The following is a 21144-nucleotide window of genomic DNA, read 5'->3' on the forward strand; positions in this document are numbered from 1 at the left end:
TTCACACAGACAAAAAACTTAAATTGTGCAAAATCCAATTAAGAGGTAAAGAAACACTAACAGGACTGGTTAGTAGCTAGAGCAGATGTAGGGGTTCTAAAGAAGACTTTTAAAAAATCTGAGGCTCTAGAGGTTTTGTTTTGTCTTATTGCTAATAGGAAGCCAGCTGAAAGCAGTTGAATTTGCAGGAGAGATTGTCTATGAGAGGTTGGAACCTTTTTCTGCCAAGGGCTGTCTGGGGACATTTGTCTGCATCACTGGTTCTGGAGGTGGTTCAGGGTCTGGTGACCACAAAGGATGAGATTATCAGAGTGGTCACTGAGGCAGCAGAAAGCAGAGTGCTAGGATTGAAAGCAGTCAGGAAGCAAATGAGCCAGGATTTGGAACAGCTTAATATACATGATTTTGAGACCACCTAATATGATTTTTAGCATGGAGAGGAAAACTATGTAGCCTGCAGCCAAAGGCTTAGTGTTGTTGAATGATTAGTGTGAATAAAGAGAACATATAATAACATCCAGAGAGTGAGAGCCTCAGTAGAGAAGTATTTTTTTTTTAGAAAAAGTACAAAAATGGACTGAAAGTCATATTGAGAAAGGACATCAATCTTCACCTTGAAGTGTATAGTGTCTGGCAGAACCATCATCCTCTATTTGAGAGACCTGTTGTAGAAGAGGTGGCCATCAGGATCAGCAGGTTTTTATTTAAGAAGGAAGTGGGGTGACATTGGGGAAAAGTCTGAGGATTGGGTTAAATAATGGAATTCTCATGATGTCAGATTAAGTTATATGTATTGGTATCTTAGGGCTCCCATGATTCATTATATAAAAGCATAATTGATTAGAAATAAACAAAAATCATAAAGAGAAAGGAGCTAGAAGAAGGGGGTATGTTAGCAGCAAATAAGATATTATAGCAGAGATTCCCCAGAGTGATCCAGATAAGAGCAAGAAGGAAATGTCAATATCTTTCTTATTTTCACTTGAAAGGCAAAAAGACAGAAGGAGCTTCTACCTGCTCCCAGATGATTACAACAGCTGGGGAAGCCAGGAGCCAGAAACTCAATTCAGATCTCCCATGTAGATGACAGGGACCCAGTTGCCATATCCTGCCTCCCAGGGTCCGTATTAGTGGGAAGCTGGAGTTAGGAGCCAGAGCCAAGGGTCACAGCCAGACACTCTTTTATGAGCTACAGGCATCTCGAGTGGCATTCTGACCACTAGGCCAAATACCCACCCCTTGATGTGTTCTATGACTTAGTCTCTGCAGAGTGCACACTCACTTCTGCAGGTTAGAACTAAGTCACTACATGTGGCCCACACTCAAGGAGAGAGAAATTAGGCTGCACTCTGGCCAGAAGGAATATTAGAAACTTTGTGGGCCGGCACCATGGCTCAATAGGCTAATCTTCCACCTGCGGTGCCAGCACACCGGGTTCTAGTCCCGGTCAGGGCACCGGATTCTGTTCCGGTTGCTCCTCTTCCAGGCCAGCTCTCTGCTGTGGCCCGGGAGTGCAGTGGAGGATGGCCCAAGTCCTTGGGCCCTGCACCCGCATGGGAGACCAGGAGAAGCACCTGGCTCCAGCCTTCGAATCAGCACGGTGCACTGGCTGTAGCCGCCATTGGGGGTGAACCAATGGAAAAAGGAAGACCTTTCTCTCTGTCTCTCTCTCTCACTGTCTGTATGTAACTCTACCTCAAATAAAATAAATAAAATCTTTAAAAATAAGTAAGATTATTTATTTGAAAGGCAGAGTTGTGGAGAGGCAAAGGGGGAGAGAGAGAGAGAGAAGAGAGGAAGCAAGCAAGAGGGGAAGAGAAAGAGACAAGAGAAAGAAAAAGAAGAGAGCAAAAGTGAGTGAGTGAGAGAGAGAGAGAGAGAAGAAATAAATGTGTGGGGGCCCGGAAGCTCTGGAGACACAAAGCCTCCAGGTGACTGGCAGAAGGTGGTTCTAGCCTGATGGTTATGATACTGACCCATGCAACAGCTACTCCAGAGTTGGACTACATTATAACTGAAATTTGAAAACATGAAAAAGAGCTAATATTGGAGGTAGAAAAGACTAAGGGAGGAGAAGGTTGCTCCTTATCATAAGCTCTTATGAAATTTTGAGATTATTGCCATGTTTTATGTTTACTTTTAAGATGCTACTTTAAAAAATAATTTTCCTATTTTTAGTGCATTTAAACTTTTTATATTTTGAAATTTTTGGTTCTAGCTAACCTGTAATTATTTATATAAGAATGTGGCTATAGATGAGGTTGAAGCTTTTCTTGTTTTGTAACCAGTGATCTTCCTAAGATTTAGCATTCTTGAATTGTCTGACTTTTCAGGATCAAAGCCAGTTGGAGAAACACCAGCATCTGGAGACTCCTTGGATGGTACACCTCGTACTCCCAATACTGCCTCTGATTTTCCTCCTCCTCCATTAGACCAAGTGCAAGAGGAGGAATGTGAAGTAGAAAGGTAATTCAATGATACCCTTGAGAGGTTTAGGGCATTACCTAATGTTTTTGTTTTTGTTTTAAGTTTTATTTATTTAGTCAAAAGAGTGACACACACACAGAGAAATACAGAGAGGGAGATCTTCCATCTGCTGGTTCATTCCTCAAATGCTTGCAATGGCCAAGGATGGACCAGGCTGAAGGCAGGAGCCAGGAACTGCATCTGGATTTCTAACATGGGTGGTAGCAACCCAAGTACTTGTACAATCATTTGCTGCCTCCCAGACACATTGGCAAGAACCTTGATTAGATGTAGAGGTGGGGAACCAGCACTGTGGCACAGTAGGTTAATCCTCCATCTGCGGGGCAGGCATCTCATATGAGTCTTGACTTTAGTCCTGGCTCCTCCTCTTCTGAGCTAGCTCTTGACTATGGCCTGGGAAAGCAGTAGAAGACAACGACCCAAGCGTTTGGGCCCCTACACCCGCATGGGAGACCGAGAAGAAGCTCCTGGCTCCTGGCTTTAGGTCAGCCCAGCTCTGGTCTTGTGACCATCTAGGGAATGAACCAGTGGATGGAATGCCTTTCTCTCCCTCTCCTTCTCTCTTGTCTGTAACTCTGCCTCTCATATAAACAAATAAAATCTTAAAAAAGTAGAGGTGGACTCAATCCCAAGCACTCCAGTATGGGATGCAGGCATCCCAAGAGGTGATTTAACTTGGTGCCACAACATCCACCCATGTTTTTTAAATTATTTAATGTTATTATACTTTACAGCACTTTTCTTTCCTTATGTTAACGTTTTGAGAAAGAACCAGTACTTGTTAGTAGTATTAGCTAAGTACTGAAATTTTCTTCAATTTATTTTATATTAAATAATTACAGTATCCAAGAAATTTGTTTATCAAGCCACTGGAGTGAAACTCAGTTTTGATTATCTTCGGTATAAATCTTTTGATCACCATTTTGTTTTCATGCTTTTATTCTCCATTGTTTTAGGGTGATTGAACATGGAACACCAAAACCTGTTCGAAAGTAAGTAAATCTGAAGTAGCTTTCGGTAAAAGCACATATTAAGACATTCAGCATTTTGTTCCTCTGAAGGCTCAGTTTTAGATTTATTTACTTATTTGAAACACAGACTTACAGAGAGAGAGAGAAGGAGAGGCAGATCTTCATCTGCTGGTTCACTCCCCAAATGGTTGCAGTGGCCAGGGCTATGTCAGGCCGAAGCCAGAAGCCAGGAGCTTCTGGGTCTCCCATGTGGGTGCAAGGGCCCAGGGACTTGGGCCATCTTCTGCTGCTTTCCGAGGCGCATTAGCAGAGAGCTGATGGGAAGTGGAGCAGCTGGGACTCTTAACTGGCATCTATATGGGATACTGGCACTACAGGTCACTGCTTACCTGCTGTTCCACAGCACTGGCCCCGAAGTCTCAGTTTTAAAGGAAAAGAACTCCATATACAAAACTGTTAGAGTATAAAAGAATATTCTAACAAGTGCAAAGTATTCAAAAGACATGTATTGAGATATTTTTAACACAAGGGAAAGGATATCATTTTAGGCTCTCTGCTAAATCAGAACCAGATATCTGACTGATTCACTGTGATGTAAAGACTGAGCTATTTCACTTTGTCTACCTGAGCCTTTAACTAGAAATCTATGTTTCCTTCACTAGGTTTGACAGCATAGCTTTTGGAGAAAGTCAAAGTGAGGATGAACAATTTGAAAATGACTTAGAGACAGATCCACCCAACTGGCAGCAGCTTGTTAGTCGAGAAGTGTTACTGGGCCTGAAACCTTGTGAGATCAAAAGACAAGAAGTAATTAATGGTGAGTTTAATCAATTTGTTGTTGTTCATATATATTTAGTTTTATCAGAGTAAAGCAAACCCTTTCAGCCTTAGAATTTGCTTCAGATTTCCTCCTAGCTTTTTTTTTTTTAAAGGAAGAATGTTCCAGCAGAAGGAACAGGCCATCAAGGAGAGAGGCGCCTTTCTCTGAAGGGAGGAAGGAACCTCCACTGTGATACGGCCTTGACTAAACAAGTTCAGAGTCGGTGAACTCAAGGGGCTTCCATAGCCTAGACAGCTCATAGCAAGAGTCTCGGGTGATTGCTGACGTCATAAATAAGAGTGCCAATTGTTAAATCAACAACAGGAGTCACTGGGTACATGCTCCCCACGTAGGATCTCTGTCCTTAATGTGTTTTACTATGAAACTTAAAAACAACACTACTAGTCGAACAATACCCTATACCTTGTGCGGTTGTGTGAGTGCAGCCTGTTGAAATCCTTGCTTAGTATATACTAAGTTGATCTTCAGTATATGAAGGTAATTGAAAATGAAGCTGGATGAAGGGCGGGATGGGAGAGGGAGTGGGGGAGGGGAGGGCCATGGGAGGGAGGGAGGTTGGGGGGGAAGCCACAACAATACAAAAGTTGCACTTTGTAAATTCACATTTATTAAATAAATTAAAAAAACTATATAACAAACAAACAAACAAAAAGAATGTTAAACTAGATATGATCCTTGAACTCCTCAACCCAAAAAATGCAAATGATTCTCTCATTCTTATTAATAATTCAGAAAAAATGTGTTGAGCCATCAAGTTATTTAAGATTCCTAGCATTATAGATTTTTAGATTGAAAAAACATTATGACAGCATTTGCACCATCATTTTACTTTCAGGGTAGGTTATTTTTGTGAATAGAATGTGGATGAGGATGCTAAGACCAGGAAGGCTGGTAGAGTTAACTAATAGGAAAACTAGGAGCCAGGTTTTCCTTTGCCCTATTATAGTGCTCTATATTTGCCTTAGCATGTATGTGACAGATATGTGGCATGGATACTGTACCTTCTGTTACCCTTATGTGATTTGAATAAATATATTTGAATAAATATCTCTGACATCACAGTGAGATAGTAAAATTACAAGTGTGGCTCCAGAAATGGTGGTATATAGACAGTTTAGATAGCAAAAATACTATTATTTCTGAATAGGATTTAAGTAAATGGCTATAAATATGACCTTTGGCTTTACAGTTCTCTAGTGTTGCAGTTGTGAAAGGTGGTGGTTATTGTGAATAGAAGAGTGAGTTTAGGGGCATAATGTTAACTTTTAAATAAAAAACAGCTTTGAATGATATTTTTCATTTGTCAGTATTTGCTTTTTAGAGTCAAAAAGTCAGAAAATTTCATTTAATCAAAGTAATCGGAGACATTTCATACTTTCTAAATGATAAATAACTTATTGTGTAACTCATCAGCTACCTGATTCCAGCCAACAGCTATGTTTGGTCCTGTGAAATTATTCTAAGGCACAATTTCACATCTCCTTTTTTTCCTGCCTAGAATTGTTCTACACAGAACGAGCTCATGTTCGAACACTGAAAGTTCTTGATCAAGTGTTTTATCAGCGAGTGTCCAGAGAAGGAATTTTGTCACCTTCAGAACTACGGAAGATTTTTTCAAACTTAGAAGATATTCTTCAACTTCATAGTAAGAGAAATTTGCTCTGATATTCATATATTCATCCCTGGTATTTTCTTTTCTTTCTTTTTTTAGGATATATTTGTTTATTTGAAAGTCAGAGTTAGGCAGAGAGGAGAGGCAGAGAGAGAGAGAGAGAGAGAGAGAGAAAGAGAGAGAGAGAGGTCTTCCATCTGATGGTTCACTCCCCAGATGGCTGCAATGGCCAGAGCTGCACTGATCCAAAGCCAGGAGCCTTCCTCTGGGTCTCCCACACGGGTGCAAGGGCCCAAGGACTTGGGCCATCTTCTATGCTTCCCCAGGCCATAGCAGAGAGCTGGATTGGAAGAGGAGCAGCTGGGTCCCGAACTGGCGCCCATATGGGATGCCGGCCCTTAGGCCAGAGTGTTAACCCTCTGTACCACAATACCGGCCTCCTCTAGTATTTTCAGTAGAGAAAAGATTGTGAACATATAAAAGCATCATGGAGGTACCTTTATTAGATTTTGTAAATGTATCCATGTCAGCATTTTGAAAAGTCTTTGTGAGCAAATAGCATAAATAAATAATTGAATCTTTGTCTATATCCTTTGCCTCCACAATCAGCCTTTGTGTACAGAATGTTAACATGGAGATTTAGGTTTACAGTTAGTGCCTGAGGTGACAAAATGAATTATCAAAATCACCCTGAAATTTTCCTATCAGTTACAGTATTGTGTTTTAAAAAGTATATATTCCATGTAATAATACATGTGTAAATGCATTTTGTAAATGATAATGTACTGTATATAATCTCATGGTGAGATAATTTTCAGAAATTGTTTTGTTGCTTAGAACACTTAAGTAAGAAAAAAATTCTACCTTGTTGGCTTTGGCTGGGTGTAGTCATCTTGCACTTTTGTAGACAGCAATAGGATGTTCTCTCTTTGCAGGTCACTATTTCTCTGTGACCCTTAATTTTCAGTCTTTCTTCATCAAGGATTTCGTCAACACCTGCCAACCAAATTGAAGCCCTTTACGCCTTTGTGGGTAATCTTGGGTTTCATAAGCATGCATTGACAAGTGCAGGCCTGATAATATCTGTTGCCTGTGAACATACACATTTTAAGAGGAACAATGAGAAGAACTATTTAAATTTATTTTTAAGCGTGGTTAAAGATGAGAGTTTTGAGGTTAAGTGGATATTTAGGCAACTACGCTATATGTGATGTACTAGTTTCCAAAAATGTTTTATACTTTAGCACCTGTTTTTCAGATAAAGCTTATAATATCTAAATGTATAAACATTGTATCCAGATTTATAATTAAGGAGATTAGAAGCAGATATACTGTTCTGAGAATCCTTTTTTAAAAATATAGCTACTTAGTACTACTAGTTATTTAGCATAAAATGAGTGTGTACTTACTTTTTTTTTAGTTGGGTTGAATGAACAAATGAAGGCTGTTCGAAAGAGGAATGAGACCTCTGTTATTGATCAAATTGGGGAAGATTTGCTGACCTGGGTAAGAAAGTTTTGCATTTCTTTTTCTTATTTTTCCAGACACTTAGTGATCACATTCAGGGTTAAGTAACTAAGCTTTCCAAATATGCATACTAATCTGTTTTGCAAAGTTAAGACAGAGCTGAAAAATATTTAGGATATGAACTCCTATTCCCTGGTTAATGGGCTCTTTTCCCTTAAATTACAGGTACCAATTCTTTGTGTTTTTAAGAATGTAGAGTAAGGTGGATCTTGATGAAAATAATTTGATATAGATTTTAGCTATCATCTCTATTGTCCAGATATTAGAATTATATTGTATAACATTAGACAGTTAGAAAATATAGATATAGAACTGTTACTGCAGTGGAAGAAAAGTCAGTTATTTAGTATATTTACTACTTAAGAGTTCAAAGACTGTAACAACTGTTGCCAAATTCTGCTTTTCTATCTGACTCTGTCAGTACATATTTGACAGTACCGTGCTGTGTGATGGGGATACAATGACACAAAAAGAGGAGAATACAGGCTTTTATGGGGAGATGTGGCTGGGAGACCTAAAGTAGAACATACAGAAACCTTTAAGGGAAGGTGGTTTGATTTATAGTTTCTAAGAAAGTACTCTAGTAGAGGCTGGGAATAAGTAAAGCCCAACGTGTAGTTCTCAAAATGTTAATGAGATGCTCAAAGAAATTTGCTTCATTATACATGCTACTTGAGATAATGCCTCCAAATTTTGGTAATTGTATAATTACAAATTTTTAAAAGATTAAAGACGGGAAAGTTGACTGAAACAGTCATTTTACTTTCATTAGTCAGTAGATCACTTCTTAGCCATTGACATATAGAACAGGTACAAGGAGTCATATCCACTACTACCTGGCATTGAGCTTCCCAAAGCATTTTCTCTCCTAAGTCCTCTTTGGTATTATTGTTTCTGAGATTTAATTTCTTTGAAAGTTCAGCTTACTCTACAGCTACTCTGTGATAATGTGGCTCATTTTGTTTCTTGTTCTCAGTGTTGGAGTGAAAATTGTAACTGTTCTTGTGGCATGACAGCACATTACTCAGTTTGAAATAGAAAATTGAAGATTTTATAAGACTATCATTTCATTTTATAATACAGTATAGTGCCAGTTGCCATGTCAAACTTGAATTAAAAATTGTAAGGCATATAGACTTAAGAGATCACATCTTTTTTTTTTTTATAAGGTACACCTGAAATTTGAGATTGCGGCCAGCATGTACTAACAGAACACTATTCAAGCAGCAAAGTGGTTTTTTTTTCTTAAATAAATCCTCTTATTTATTTACTTATTTATTTATTTGAGAGGTAGAGTTACAGAAAGAGAAAGGTCTTCCACCCCGATTCACTCCCCAGATCGCCGCAAAGGCCAGAACTATGCAGATCTGAAGCCAGGAGCCAGGAGCTTCTTCCAGGTCTCCCACACGGCTACAGGGGCCCAAGCACCTGGGCCATCTTCTGCTACTTTCCCAGGCCATAGCAGAGAGCTGGATCAGAAGAGGAACAGCTGGGTGGGTGCTGTGACGAAGTGGATAAAGCCACTGCCTGCATTGCCAGCATCCCATGTAGGCAGTGGTTTGAGTCCTGGTTGCTCCACTTTTGATCCATCTCTCTGCTATGGCCTGGGAAAGCAGTAGAAGGTGGCCTAAGTCCTTGGGCCCCTGCACTCGCATGGGAGACCTGGAAGAAGCTTCTGGCTCCTGACTCCTGGATTCAGACCACCAGAACTCCAGCCATTGGGGTCAACTGGGGATTAAACCAGCTGATGGAAGACCTCTCTCTCTCTCTCTCTCTCTGCACCTTTCCTCCTCTCTCTGTGTAACTCTGACTTTCAAATAAATAAATCTTTAAAAAAGAAAAAGAAGAGAAGCAGCTGGGACGCAAACTGGCACCCATATGGGATGCCAGCGCCATAGGCAGAAGCTTAGCCTACTATGGACACAGTGCTGGCCCCAAGATATCACATCTTGATTACTAGGCAGATTCATTTGTATCTCCTGTAAATAATGTTGCACACTAAATGGCAAATGAGATTCATCATTAATAAGATAGAAAGTGTAATTAGTCCTCTAATCACAATCTATTAGAATGTATAAATTTACTACATAGTAAAATAGGTTGTAGAAACCTATGAACAGAATGGAACAAAAATGTCATTTAGAACATATAAAAAAAGTATATTTATTAAAAATTTATTTATTTATTTGAAAGGCAGAGTTAGAGGGAGGGAAGGGGAAAGAGAGAGGGTGAGAGATCTTCAACCCACTGGTTCATTCCCCAAATGGGCACAGTGGCTGCAGCTAAAAAGCTAGGAGACTGGAACTCCATCTGGATCTCCCATGTGGATGAGGGGCTGAAGTACTTGGGTTATCTTCTGCCACTTTCCCAGGCACATAAGCAGAGAGCTGGATGGGAAGTGGAGTAGCAGGGACTCGAACTGGCATCCATACAGGATGCCAGCATTGCAGGCAACATCTTAATCCACTGTCTCACACACCAGTCCCCAAAAGTGTTTTCTTGATCAACATGATATACATATAAAAAGCTGAAGAAAACAGAATGGACTAACTACTAAGATTTGTAACTATTAACTAAAAAAGGTAAATTTAGGAAAAGCATTGTCAGAATTCCTAAAAGCCAAAATGATAAATATGGCTTTAGATCTAGTCCTGGTGTTTTTTTGTTGTTGTTGGTTTTTTTTTTGGACAGGCAGAGTTAGACAGTGAGAGAGAGACACACACACAGAAAGGTCTTCCTTCCGTTGGTTCACCCCCTAAAATGGCTGCTACGGCTGGCGTGCTGTGCTGATCTGAAGTTAGGAGCTGGGTGCTTCCTCCTGGTCTCCCATGCTGATGAGGGCCCAAGCACTTGGGCCATCCTCCACTGCCTTCCTGGGCCACAGCAGAGAGCTGGACTGGAAGAGGAGCAACCGGGACAGAATCCAGTGCCCCGACCGGGACTAGAACCCGGGGTGCTGGTGCTGCAGGCGGAGGATTAGCCTAGTGAGTTGTGGCGCCGGCCTAGTCCTGTTGTTGTTTTTTTTTGTTTTTTTTTGTTTTTTGTTTTTTGACAGGCAGAGTGGACAGTGAGAGAGAGAGACAGAGAGAAAGGTCTTCCTTTGCCGTTGGTTCACCCTCCAATGGCCGCCGCGGCCGGCGCACCGCGCTGATCCGATGGCAGGAGCCAGGAGCCAGGTGCTTTTCCTGGTCTCCCATGGGGTGCAGGGCCCAAGCACCTGGGCCATCCTCCACTGCACTCCCTGGCCACAGCAGAAAGCTGGCCTGGAAGAGGGGCAACCGGGACAGAATCCGGCGCCCCAACCGGGACTAGAACCCGGTGTGCCGGCGCCGCTAGGCGGAGGATTAGCCTAGTGAGCCGCGGCGCCGGCATAGTCCTGTTGTTTTTAAAAAATAATTTTGGAGAGTATGTTTCTAGTTTTGATTCCTTGAGATCACCTTATTAAGGCTTAGTGTCATGGTATAGCAGATAAAGCTGCTGTCTACAATGCTGGCATCCCAGTATGGGTGCTGGTTAGAGTCCTGGCTGCTCCACTTCTGATCCAGCTCCCAGCTAATGGCTGGAAAAAGCAGTGGAAGATGGCCCACACGGCTAGGCCCCTACCACCCACATGGGAGACCCAAATGAAGCTCCCAGCTCCTGTCTTCTGCCTGGCCCAGCTCCGGCTGTTGTGGCCATTTGGGGAGTAAGTTAGCAGATGGATGATCTCTTTCTCTCTGTATCTGTCATTCTCTCTCTGTAAACTCTGCCTTTCAAATAAGTAAATAAATCTTTAAAAATATATAAATCTTTAAAAGAAAAAAAATCACCTCATGAATATGTTCTCTACTTCTAAAACTGTAGTAGGATTATGTGAAATTGAGAGTATTATTTTCTTTTGTAAGCCGAGCTGCTTTTTGTAGTTGTGGTGTGCTTTGACTGACATAGCAAAAATGCTGCTAATCTCATCTTTAAACATGCTGAGTGTCAGAGTCAGAATAGAATAAGAGTACACCATTGGAGTGACCTCTTAGAGCATCACTGTGTGTATATCGCCCTTGAAGAAAAAAACAATTTATCTACAAATGCACTACAAAAGGACTTTTTGCAGAGTGTCTTCATGTGCCAACTTTTGGGAATATGGCTTTAAATGGAGCAGTGTATGGAAAGTCAATTAAAAAACCATACAACAATAAAAAAACTCTTACAACAGTTATTTACAAATATAGAGGTGGTATTAAGAAGCAATTTATTTGACTTGTAAAGGCACATTCATTATGGTGAAACAATTGTTAGGTACTTTATTAGAAAGTTTAAAATTATGACCATACATATATAAACTAGAATTTTAAAATATTAGCATAAAGTATGATTTTTAGCAAAAGAGATCCCCAGTTTCTGCCGGGTGAACAGCAATGATTTATTTTGACCCAGAAAAGTTATGACCTGTAATTTCCTAATAAGTAGTAAAGAAAAACTAGTGTTCAAGGATTTGCTTTCTGGAGCAGTAAGAAAATAATTCTTGTAAAAGTGTCAGGGTCTACAAAAATGAAATTTAATTTCAGTCTGTGGGTATTTTATGTCTTGTATTTCCCAAACGTCAACCTTTCTATCTAACTTAGAAGTGGTATAGAATAGAAAGGTAATAAGTTGTGGTAGGCTGCCAGCAAGAAAACATTGGAATATGAACTAGAACGGTCTGATTGTATCAGGGGCATACCTTTTGCATGAAGAACCACTGATAATCCACACAGATAGGCAGCTCTGTGTTTATTGTCTCTTGAGAACAGTCACTGAAAGGATGTGGTTGCCTTCCATTTCTCTGGGCCTTACAGAAGCTCAGTATCCCGTTCTCTGTTGTTTTCTTTGTACTCTTGGCACAGTTCAGTGGACCGGGAGAAGAGAAGCTGAAACATGCCGCTGCCACCTTTTGCAGTAACCAGCCTTTTGCCCTAGAAATGATCAAGTCTCGTCAGAAAAAGGACTCTCGATTCCAGACTTTTGTACAAGTGAGTTGAATGAGTCATGTAAGGAAAAAATAATGTAAGTTGTAGAATAAACCAGGGAAGTTCATAAACCTTTCACAGGGTTACATCTGTCTTACAATTTTAAAAATTTGAATGTTTTTCCTTAAATTGCTGGAAGGTATAAAGATGATTTTGAAATTGTGAATAATTAAAAATACATATCAGGATGAAAAATACATATCAGGATTAAAATAAACGATAAAGAAATCTACATTGCCACAGAGTTTTATCAGGAAATGATCTATAAAAAGAATTAAAAGATTATGGTCAAAATGTGAGACTGAGAGTCTCACTGAAGTGCTCACTGAAGTGCTCAGCTTCCTCCAGTTGTTCTCACCTCCTGGAGAATCTCCATGTCTCTGCCCTCTGGCCCTCAGGCGGTTCACAGGCGCATGCTTGCTTTCTTTCAGACCAGTGAGAATGCATTACTCTCACATGGATTTCTTTAAAAGCTCCTCTGATTAAGTCAGTCCCAAATGATCTGCTTTTTGATAAACTTAAAGTCAGTTGGCAGTAACCTAGCCATAAGAGTGATGGCCCATCATAGATTCCATCCCCACCCAAGGGAATGGTATTGTATACCAGAGAATGGGAGTCTTAGAAGCCGTCTTAGAGTTCTTTACTACACAGAGCTGTTTTCCTTCATTTATGTGTTGCCTGTGGCTAAAAGAGCAGAATTACACATCTGTGCGAGAGACTGTGGCATATGAAATTAATGTATTTACTAAGTTTGTTGACCTCTGATATAGCTCAGCTGACATATCTAGACTAGTAATCTATTGCGCATATTTGGAATGATAGATAGCAATTTAGCTAACAACCTTTTGATAGGAATGCAAACCATAGGAAAATATACCTAGATTTTATGAATAGAAGAAGATAAAACTTTTAATGAAAGAAAGCAGTTCTTAGAGTCCGCTATGGGTTCTGTCAGTCCTTGCTTAAACACATAAAGTAGAAGCCATTGGTTTCATGATAAAGGATTCCTTCCACCTTTATGCAGTGAAAGGAACAAGCAGAGGTATGGTGTGGCAGTGATATGGCATTTTAAAAAAATATTTTGATTTAGTAACTAGAATTTGAATGCTGTAGATACTTTATGATGAATACATGGTATATATTTAGGTAAGCATAATCCTAATAAGACTTGCAGATTTACTTATTTCATTCTCTTTTTTAGGATGCTGAGAGTAATCCTCTGTGTCGTCGTCTCCAGCTAAAGGATATCATTCCCACTCAAATGCAGAGGCTTACCAAGTATCCACTTCTGTTGGATAATATTGCCAAATATACCGGTACAGCATTCTCATTGAAATAAAAAAGCTTGGGGGTGGAGGGTGGGTGTTTGGTACAGTGGTTAAAACACTGTTTGACATGCTCACACCCTTTGTCAGAGTGCCTGAGTTGCAGTACCAGCTCTGCTCCCAGTTCCAGCTTTCTGCTAATGTACACTCTGGGGGAAAGCAAGTGATGCCTTTCAAATAAATAAATAAATGAATTTTTTTCCCCAAAAATGCTTAGGAACAAGAAACAAAACTGCCCTGATAAATAATCTTTCATAGTATCCTGATGTCTGAAGTTAGATTTACAATACCATCGCAAGCTTTTCTTTCTTTCTTTCTTTTTTTTTTTTTTAATTTGACAGCTAGAGTCATAGAGAGAGAAACAGAGAGAAAGGTCTTCCTCCCATTGGTTCACTCCCTAAATGGCCGCCACGGCCGGCGCTGTGCCAATCCGAAGCCAGGAGCCAGGTGCTTCCTCCTGGTCTCCCATGCGGGTGCAGGAGCCCAAACACGTGGGCCGTCCTCCACTGCATGGCAAGCTATTCTAACAAGATACAATCCAGTCTTCAGGTGGTTTGATGTAATGTAGTACATTAGTAGCTCTAACACAGAGTTTGACAGACTGTTGACTGTGGGCCAGATTCAGCTTCTTGCCTGTTTTTGTAAATAAAAATGTGTTCGTGCACTGTCTCTGACTTTTTTCACTATAATAGCAGAATTGAGTAATAGTAATACAGACTGTTTGGCTTGAAAAATAGCTTACTATATGACCATTTACAGAAAAAGTTTGCTCATCTGTGCTCTACTATATTTGCCTTGAAGCAGTTTTGTATTGAGTTGAAGAGATGTTTTCTTTGTGTGTGTGTGTTTTTTTTTGACAGGCAGAGTGGACAGATAGAGAGATAGACAGAAAGAAAGGTCTTCCTTTTGCCGTTGGTTCACCCTCCAATGGCCGCCGCACTGCTGCCGATGCATCGCGCTGATCCAAAGCCAGGAGCCAGGTGCTTCTCCTGGTCTCCCATGGGGTGCAGGGCCCAAGCACTTGGGCCATCCTCCACTGCACTCCCGGGCCACAGCAGAGAGCTGGCCTGGAAGAGGGGCAACCGGGACAGAATCCGGCACCCCGAGTGGGACTAGAAGCCGGTGTGCCGGCGCTGCAAGGCGGAAGATTAGCCTAGTGAGCCGCGGCGCCGGCCTCTTTGTATATATTTTTACATAGCTGAACCAATGCATTATAATTTCCACTCTCCTGTTTTGAAACTTAACATGAATTTGATTTTCTCTGTTGAGATTAAGGCTCCTAATAGTTTCTGTTAATAATTTTATGCAATCATATTCCTGTTTCTTATGTTCAAGAATTTGAATCCATAATTGGGAAATTCAGAATTATGGTAGTTGGTAACAGAAGTGGTTTTACATTCATGCATACTTATTTTTATACTTTACTATGCCCATTTGGATCAGGTGTTTGGTGTAGTGGTTATCATGCCACTTTGGATGGCTGGATCTTATTTTGGAGTGACTCCACTCCCTATTCCAGCTTCCTACTAATGCAGACCCTGGGAGGCTGCGGGCAATGGCTCAAGTTGTTGGGTTCCTGGCTCTTGGCTTTGGACTGCCCCAGCCCTGGCTTTTGTGGGCATTTGGGGAATGAACCAATGGTTAGGAGCACTTGGGTTCGTCCCTCCTTCTCCTTCCCTCTCTCTCCTCCTTCTGTCTGCCTTTAAAATAAAATAAAATAAATAAATAATTTTAAAATACATGTGCCTGTTCAGTATAGTTCGACTGTTGTTTATAGGATTATAATTCTGAATATTGTTTTTTTAAAGATATATATATTTATTTGAATGGCAGACTGACAGAGTGGGAGAGACACAAAAAGTGAGAGTGGTCTTCCATCTGCTGGTTCACCCCCAAATAGATGTAGTGATCAGGGCTAGGCCAAGCCAAAGCCAGGAGCCTGGGACTTCATCTGGGTTGCCCGCATGGGTGGCCGTGTCCCAGGTGCTGGGGCCATCTTCTGCTTTCCTGAGTGCAGTAGCAGAAAGCTGGACCAGAAGCAGAGCAGCCAGGACTTGAATTGGCAGTCTGCCACAACCTCAGCCCCAATTTTGAGTATGCTGATCATATTTTTACTCTATATTATAGATATGGTGCATTTAGGTGAATTTTATTGATACAATGTTGCAATACATTTTCTTCAAATATAATTTCAAATTCAAAGAAATTATTTTGGAATTTTAAAAAATTATGTTATTAAAAATATTAACAGGGCCCTTAACAGGGCCACTGGACATAATCATGTAAGCTATGCAGTGTGAAATTCTAGGAGGAGGGATAGGTCACATTTATACAGCTTATAGAAGTGAGTAAGACCTGCACCCTGCGTTGTGTAATACAGTGGCCCTGAAAATTTATCTAAAGCATCACCCTTGGATTTGCAGTTCTATATTGTGATTTCTTTTTAAAGATTAAAATTTATGTTTTAGAATGCTATCAAAAAAGTTAACTGTCCATAGACTACCTTAAAGAGTACATAGGTTTTAGCCTGATAGAAAAATAGTCAAAGTTTTAGTATGTCCTTATAAATATTTGAATAAAATGATATTTATATTATATATATTTTTTTCCTAATTTCTTGCATTTTACATTTTGAATTTCTTCTCTATATTTAGAATGGCCAACAGAAAGGGAGAAGGTGAAGAAAGCTGCAGATCACTGTCGTCAGATCTTAAATTATGTAAATCAAGCTGTCAAGGAGGCAGAAAACAAGCAGGTAAAAAAAAGGAAGCAGGAAGATGCAGGATGACAATGGAAGAGTCATGAGTTAGTGCTACCTGGAATTTGTAAAATAATAATTGAAACTCTCATCACAGAATTGATGGGTGGGGCAATTCTTAACTCTTCATGGAAGGAGAGTCCAGATCAATTTGCAGTAGTATATCAGAATGGTATTTGGCTTCTTTTGAGCATCTCTCACTGTTAGTTTGCTCATTAATTTACAGAGACAGAGCATCCACTCTGTGTTGGGCACAGGGATAGAGAGTAAGAAAATGAGCACAGTAACTGCCCACACTGACCATGTGTTCTAGCAAGTTAAAAAGGTGTTTAACAGATTATAGCACAGGTATTTTGTGTCAGTTGTGACAGCTCCTCTGCAGGACAATTTCAGTTTAGTTTGTGGCTGTCAGAGGAAGCTTCTTTAGGACTTGAAATTTGAGCCAAGCTCTGAAGGATGAGTGACAATTAACCAAAACAAGGTGGAAGGAGATAGACCCAAAGGTAGAGGGAACAGTTATACAAACTCCTGATGTAAAAACAAAGTGTGGTCTGTTTGAGGAATTGAAAAAGTAAAGGATCATGCTCGTGTGAAGCAGAGTCAGTGTGGTATTCAGCATGCAAAGTGAGGTGAAGGAAGCCGGGACCAGATCACACAGGGCCCTTGCAGTGAGGCTAAAGATTTTGATTTTAAGAGCAGCAGGAATTCATTAAGGACATTTAAGACATTACGTCTGCTACTCTGTGGAGAGTGGTTTGGGGGAGGAAGATGGGAGGCGAAAGGGCCCACGTAGTTATCCATTGCAGCAGTCCAGAAGAGATGAGCGTGGGCAGAAATGCATGGATTGCAGAAGTACTTAGGAAGTAAGATTGACAGGGCTTTGTGACTGACTTAGATTTAAAGGAGAGGTGATGTCCAGAGTAAACTCCCAAGTTTCTGGCTTACATGTTTGGATGGACAGAGTGAAGGAAGGGAGAAGCCTCAGACTTGGGGGAAGATGGGAGTTCAGCTGGGAACATCAAATGGAGGTGCGCAGTTGGCTGCCTCTGGGAAGGCTATGCTGAAGATAAAAATTTAAGATTGTGAGCATACAGAGAATAATTGAATCCATGAACACAGATGTAAGTTTTTAGGAACTCAGTATGTTTGTAATGATGTAGAAACAGATACTTTCAGATGTGGTGTATAGGGTGTAAAATGATTAAAAACACAGAGGGAAATTTGGCCATATTTACCCAAATTAAAAGTGTACATATCTGTATATCTACCCCTTAACCAGCAATTCTTTTCCTAGTGATTAACTCTTGAGAATAAAGATCTATGCCCACAGACTAACTTTTGCAAGAATGTTTATTGCAGCCTTATTCACAATAACCAGAAACTGGGAACAGCTCAAGAATTCATCAGCAGAAGAGCAGATAAACCAACTACTAAGTTTAGTCATTATATAGAATACTACGCCGGCGCCGTGGCTCACTAGGCTAATCTTCCACCTTGCAGTGCCGGCACACCGGGTTCTAGTCCCGGTCGGGGCGCCGGATTCTGTCCCGGTTGCCCCTCTTCCAGGCCAGCTCTCTGCTGTGGCCAGGGAGTGCAGTGGAGGATGGCCCAAGTGCTTGGGCCCTTGCACCCCATGGGAGACCAGGATAAGTACCTGGCTCCTGCCATCGGATCAGCGTGGTGCGCTGGCCACAGCGCGCCAGCTGCAGCGGCCATTGGAGGGTGAACCAACGGCAAAGGAAGACCTTTCTCTCTGTCTGTCTCTCTCTGTGTCCACTCTGCCTGTCAAAAAAAAAAAAAAAAAAAAAAGAATACTACCAGTGATAAAAAGGAATTAATTGCTGATAAACAAATATCACAGATATTATGCTGAGTTTAACTAGACACAGAAGACTTACATAAATGTAATTCTATTTCTGTGAACTTCGAAGAGGGAAAACTAATCTGTGCTAGGAAAAATACCTGAAAAGTAATAGTGCCTGGGAACTTGGGAGTAAAGATTCACTTGGCAAATATATGAGGGAATTTTCTGGAGTGATGGTAGTGCTTCATATCTTGATAGGAGTTTGAGTTGCACAGGTGTATGTATTTGTCAAAATTCATGGAAAAGTACCCTTAAAATATGTAAATTTCACTGTGTAAATTTACTTCTGAAAAGAATCATAAATATCAAACTCTTGTTAATGATATGCGTATTAAAATGTTTAAGCCTAAAGTATACTTATAGCTGAGATTTGTTTTTAAGTGCATCCAGTAAATAAGATGGAATGATGGATAGATAAAAGTACGAATAAATGAATAGATATATAATAAAACAAATATAGCAAATATTACTTGGGGAGTATAGGTGATGGTTATATAGATGTTCAATATATAGATTCAAACTTTTTCTTGTATTTGGAAATTTTTATGATTTTGGAGGAAAATGCACCTGCCTTTGATCCGAAAGTTTTAGAAATTTATCCTGCAGATAAATTTGTATAGCTATACAAAGGCAAGTGTTTAAGGCCATTTTATTAAGGTATTTATTATGTGCTAAGATTGGAAGCAACAAAAATATCAATCAATAAGGTACAGTTAAATTATAGTTCATTTACAGAGTTGAGTATGATGCAGCTGTTTAGAAAAATGTCTGCTTTCTATGTGTGGTAATATGGAATAGTCTGCAAGATGTATTGGTTAAATCACACACACACACACACACACAGGAATCCTTACGTGAGTGTGTATTATGCTGTCATAGCTTGTTTTTTAAAAGGACACACATACACACAATGCACAGAAACAAGCATACTTACTTATACATATATTTATTTGCATAGGATTTTTCTCAAAGCCTACCTAGGAAATGAGTATGAGTGAGTTTTTTTTTTTTTTTTTTTTTTTTTTTTTTTTTTTTTTTTTGACAGGCAGAGTGGATAGTGAGAGAGAGAGACAGAGAGAAAGGTCTTCCTTTTTGCCGTTGGTTCACCCTCCAATGGCCGGCGCGGCCGGCGCGCTGCGCTGATCTGATGGCAGGAGCCAGGTGCTTCTCCTGGTCTCCCATGGGGTGCAGGGCCCAAGCACTTGGGCCATCCTCCACTGCACTCCCGGGCCACAGCAGAGAGCTGGCCTGGAAGAGGGGCAACCGGGACAGAATCTGGCGCCCCGACCGGGACTAGAACTTGGTGTGCCGGCGCCGCAAGGCGGAGTGAGTATTTCTTTAGAGAAAATTGGGTGGTGAGGAGAGGACAAGGATGAAGTGAACCTCAGTGTTTCTTCATGTGCTTTACATGACTTCCTGAATTTTGTGCTTTGAAAAGAAGATTGAGAAAGAACAGCCAAAGAGGTAGGAGGAAAACTAGGGGTGTAGTATTTCCAAAGCCAAGGGAAGAGATATTTGCAGAAAGAGGGAGTTGTCAGTCATGTCTAGTATTATAGAGAGCTCAGCAAAATGCAGATTAAAAATGTCCATTTGCTTTAGAAACAGATCATTGATGACCAAAGTAGTAACCTTGACTCCATCCTGATTTCCAGCGCTTAGAAGATTATCAGCGCCGTCTTGATACCTCCAATCTGAAGTTGTCAGAGTACCCAAATGTGGAAGAGCTCAGGGTGAGAGATGGTCTAATCATAATTAAAAAATAAAATGTACTAAAGACCTGGCAGGTAATTAACATCTCAGGGGGATATGTATCACCTGAACAGGAAGTTTCTGAATCAGATTATCTGTAGTTAGGATTTTATTCTACTTTTGAATGTTTAATGTGTGTGAAAGATTCTTTTAGTCTTTCATTAGAGGAATATTTTATGTGAAACAGAAACTTTACATGTCAGGAATTTGCAGGCTGCTAAGGAATACTGGTTATTATTAAGTTTAACTTTACCACCTTCTCTAGTTTGAATAAAAGAAAGACTATTTACTATAAGAACTTCCCAGATCTTGAGTAAAGTAAGCTTAGTTATTTTCCAGTGAAGCTCTTAAAAAACATAAAAGTTGAAACTATTACAGAAGTGATAGTAAATATTTACTAATTGCCACTTCCAGTACTTGGACTTTTATATTAACTAACTTTTTAGGAATTTAATTCATTTTTGTACCATTTCACTGGGTGGTTGTTACAACAGGTTTATTTGTTAGCTGTTTACAATGAACATTTGGGTCATAGGTAACAATTTATCAAAAAGCATGTCTAACATCCAAAGAATGAGATTTTTCTAGAGCTACTAACACTAAAAGATGAATCTCTTACTACTAAGTTACTAATATTTAGAACAAGCCTGAGTAGTCCTTGTGTGATGAGTGCTGTTTCTTAGAATCTTCTTGGGAATTAGAGTCTTAGACCTCAGAGGCCTCTTGCAGAGGAGTATTTTGCATCATCTTCATCCACTTATTCATAGAAGAATTAAGGATAGCTTGAGAGTCTAGTGGCTGAATGTCTGTAACTTCATTTTCCCTAAACTGTTACCTATCTAGAGTGAGATTTTGAAGGTAATACTAGTACTGCTGAATATTTTCTATAAGATACATTTTCCTTTTCAGAAAATTGTATGCAGTTTATTTTAACATGGTCTTTATTAAGACCTGACAGGTAGGGATGAGCATTCAACCTAATAGTTAAATCATAGGCTAAGATGCCCAGTCTCCCGTATCAGAGG

At 40.1% G+C, this 21144-nt stretch overlaps 1 protein-coding gene across 14 annotated transcripts in view; it reads left to right on the forward strand.

The window, feature by feature from the left end:
* ARHGEF12 (Rho guanine nucleotide exchange factor 12) overlaps positions 1-21144 on the forward strand; it is a 163871-nt gene that overhangs the window by 128970 nt on the left and 13757 nt on the right. For 12 of the 14 annotated variants that reach the window (XR_016221079.1, XM_089313617.1, XM_089313621.1 and 9 more), the window contains 9 exons: positions 2334-2466; positions 3444-3479; positions 4121-4275; positions 5798-5944; positions 7332-7417; positions 12301-12426; positions 13625-13739; positions 16403-16503; positions 20023-20100. Coding sequence is in view for 13 of the 14 variants with exons in the window: in XM_089313617.1 (XP_089169743.1) it covers positions 2334-2466; positions 3444-3479; positions 4121-4275; positions 5798-5944; positions 7332-7417; positions 12301-12426; positions 13625-13739; positions 16403-16503; positions 20023-20100 (977 nt within the window). In the remaining variant the exon portion in view is untranslated. The remainder of the gene's footprint in view (positions 1-2333; positions 2467-3443; positions 3480-4120; positions 4276-5797; positions 5945-7331; positions 7418-12300; positions 12427-13624; positions 13740-16402; positions 16504-20022; positions 20101-21144) is intronic. The other 2 variants (XM_008260592.5, XM_089313609.1) reach the window with 1 other exon arrangement.

Source organism: Oryctolagus cuniculus, chromosome 1, assembly GCF_051225735.1.
Source record: "Oryctolagus cuniculus isolate XC-2025 breed Fujian yellow rabbit chromosome 1, ASM5122573v1, whole genome shotgun sequence".
NCBI classification, from domain to species: Eukaryota; Metazoa; Chordata; class Mammalia; order Lagomorpha; family Leporidae; genus Oryctolagus; species Oryctolagus cuniculus.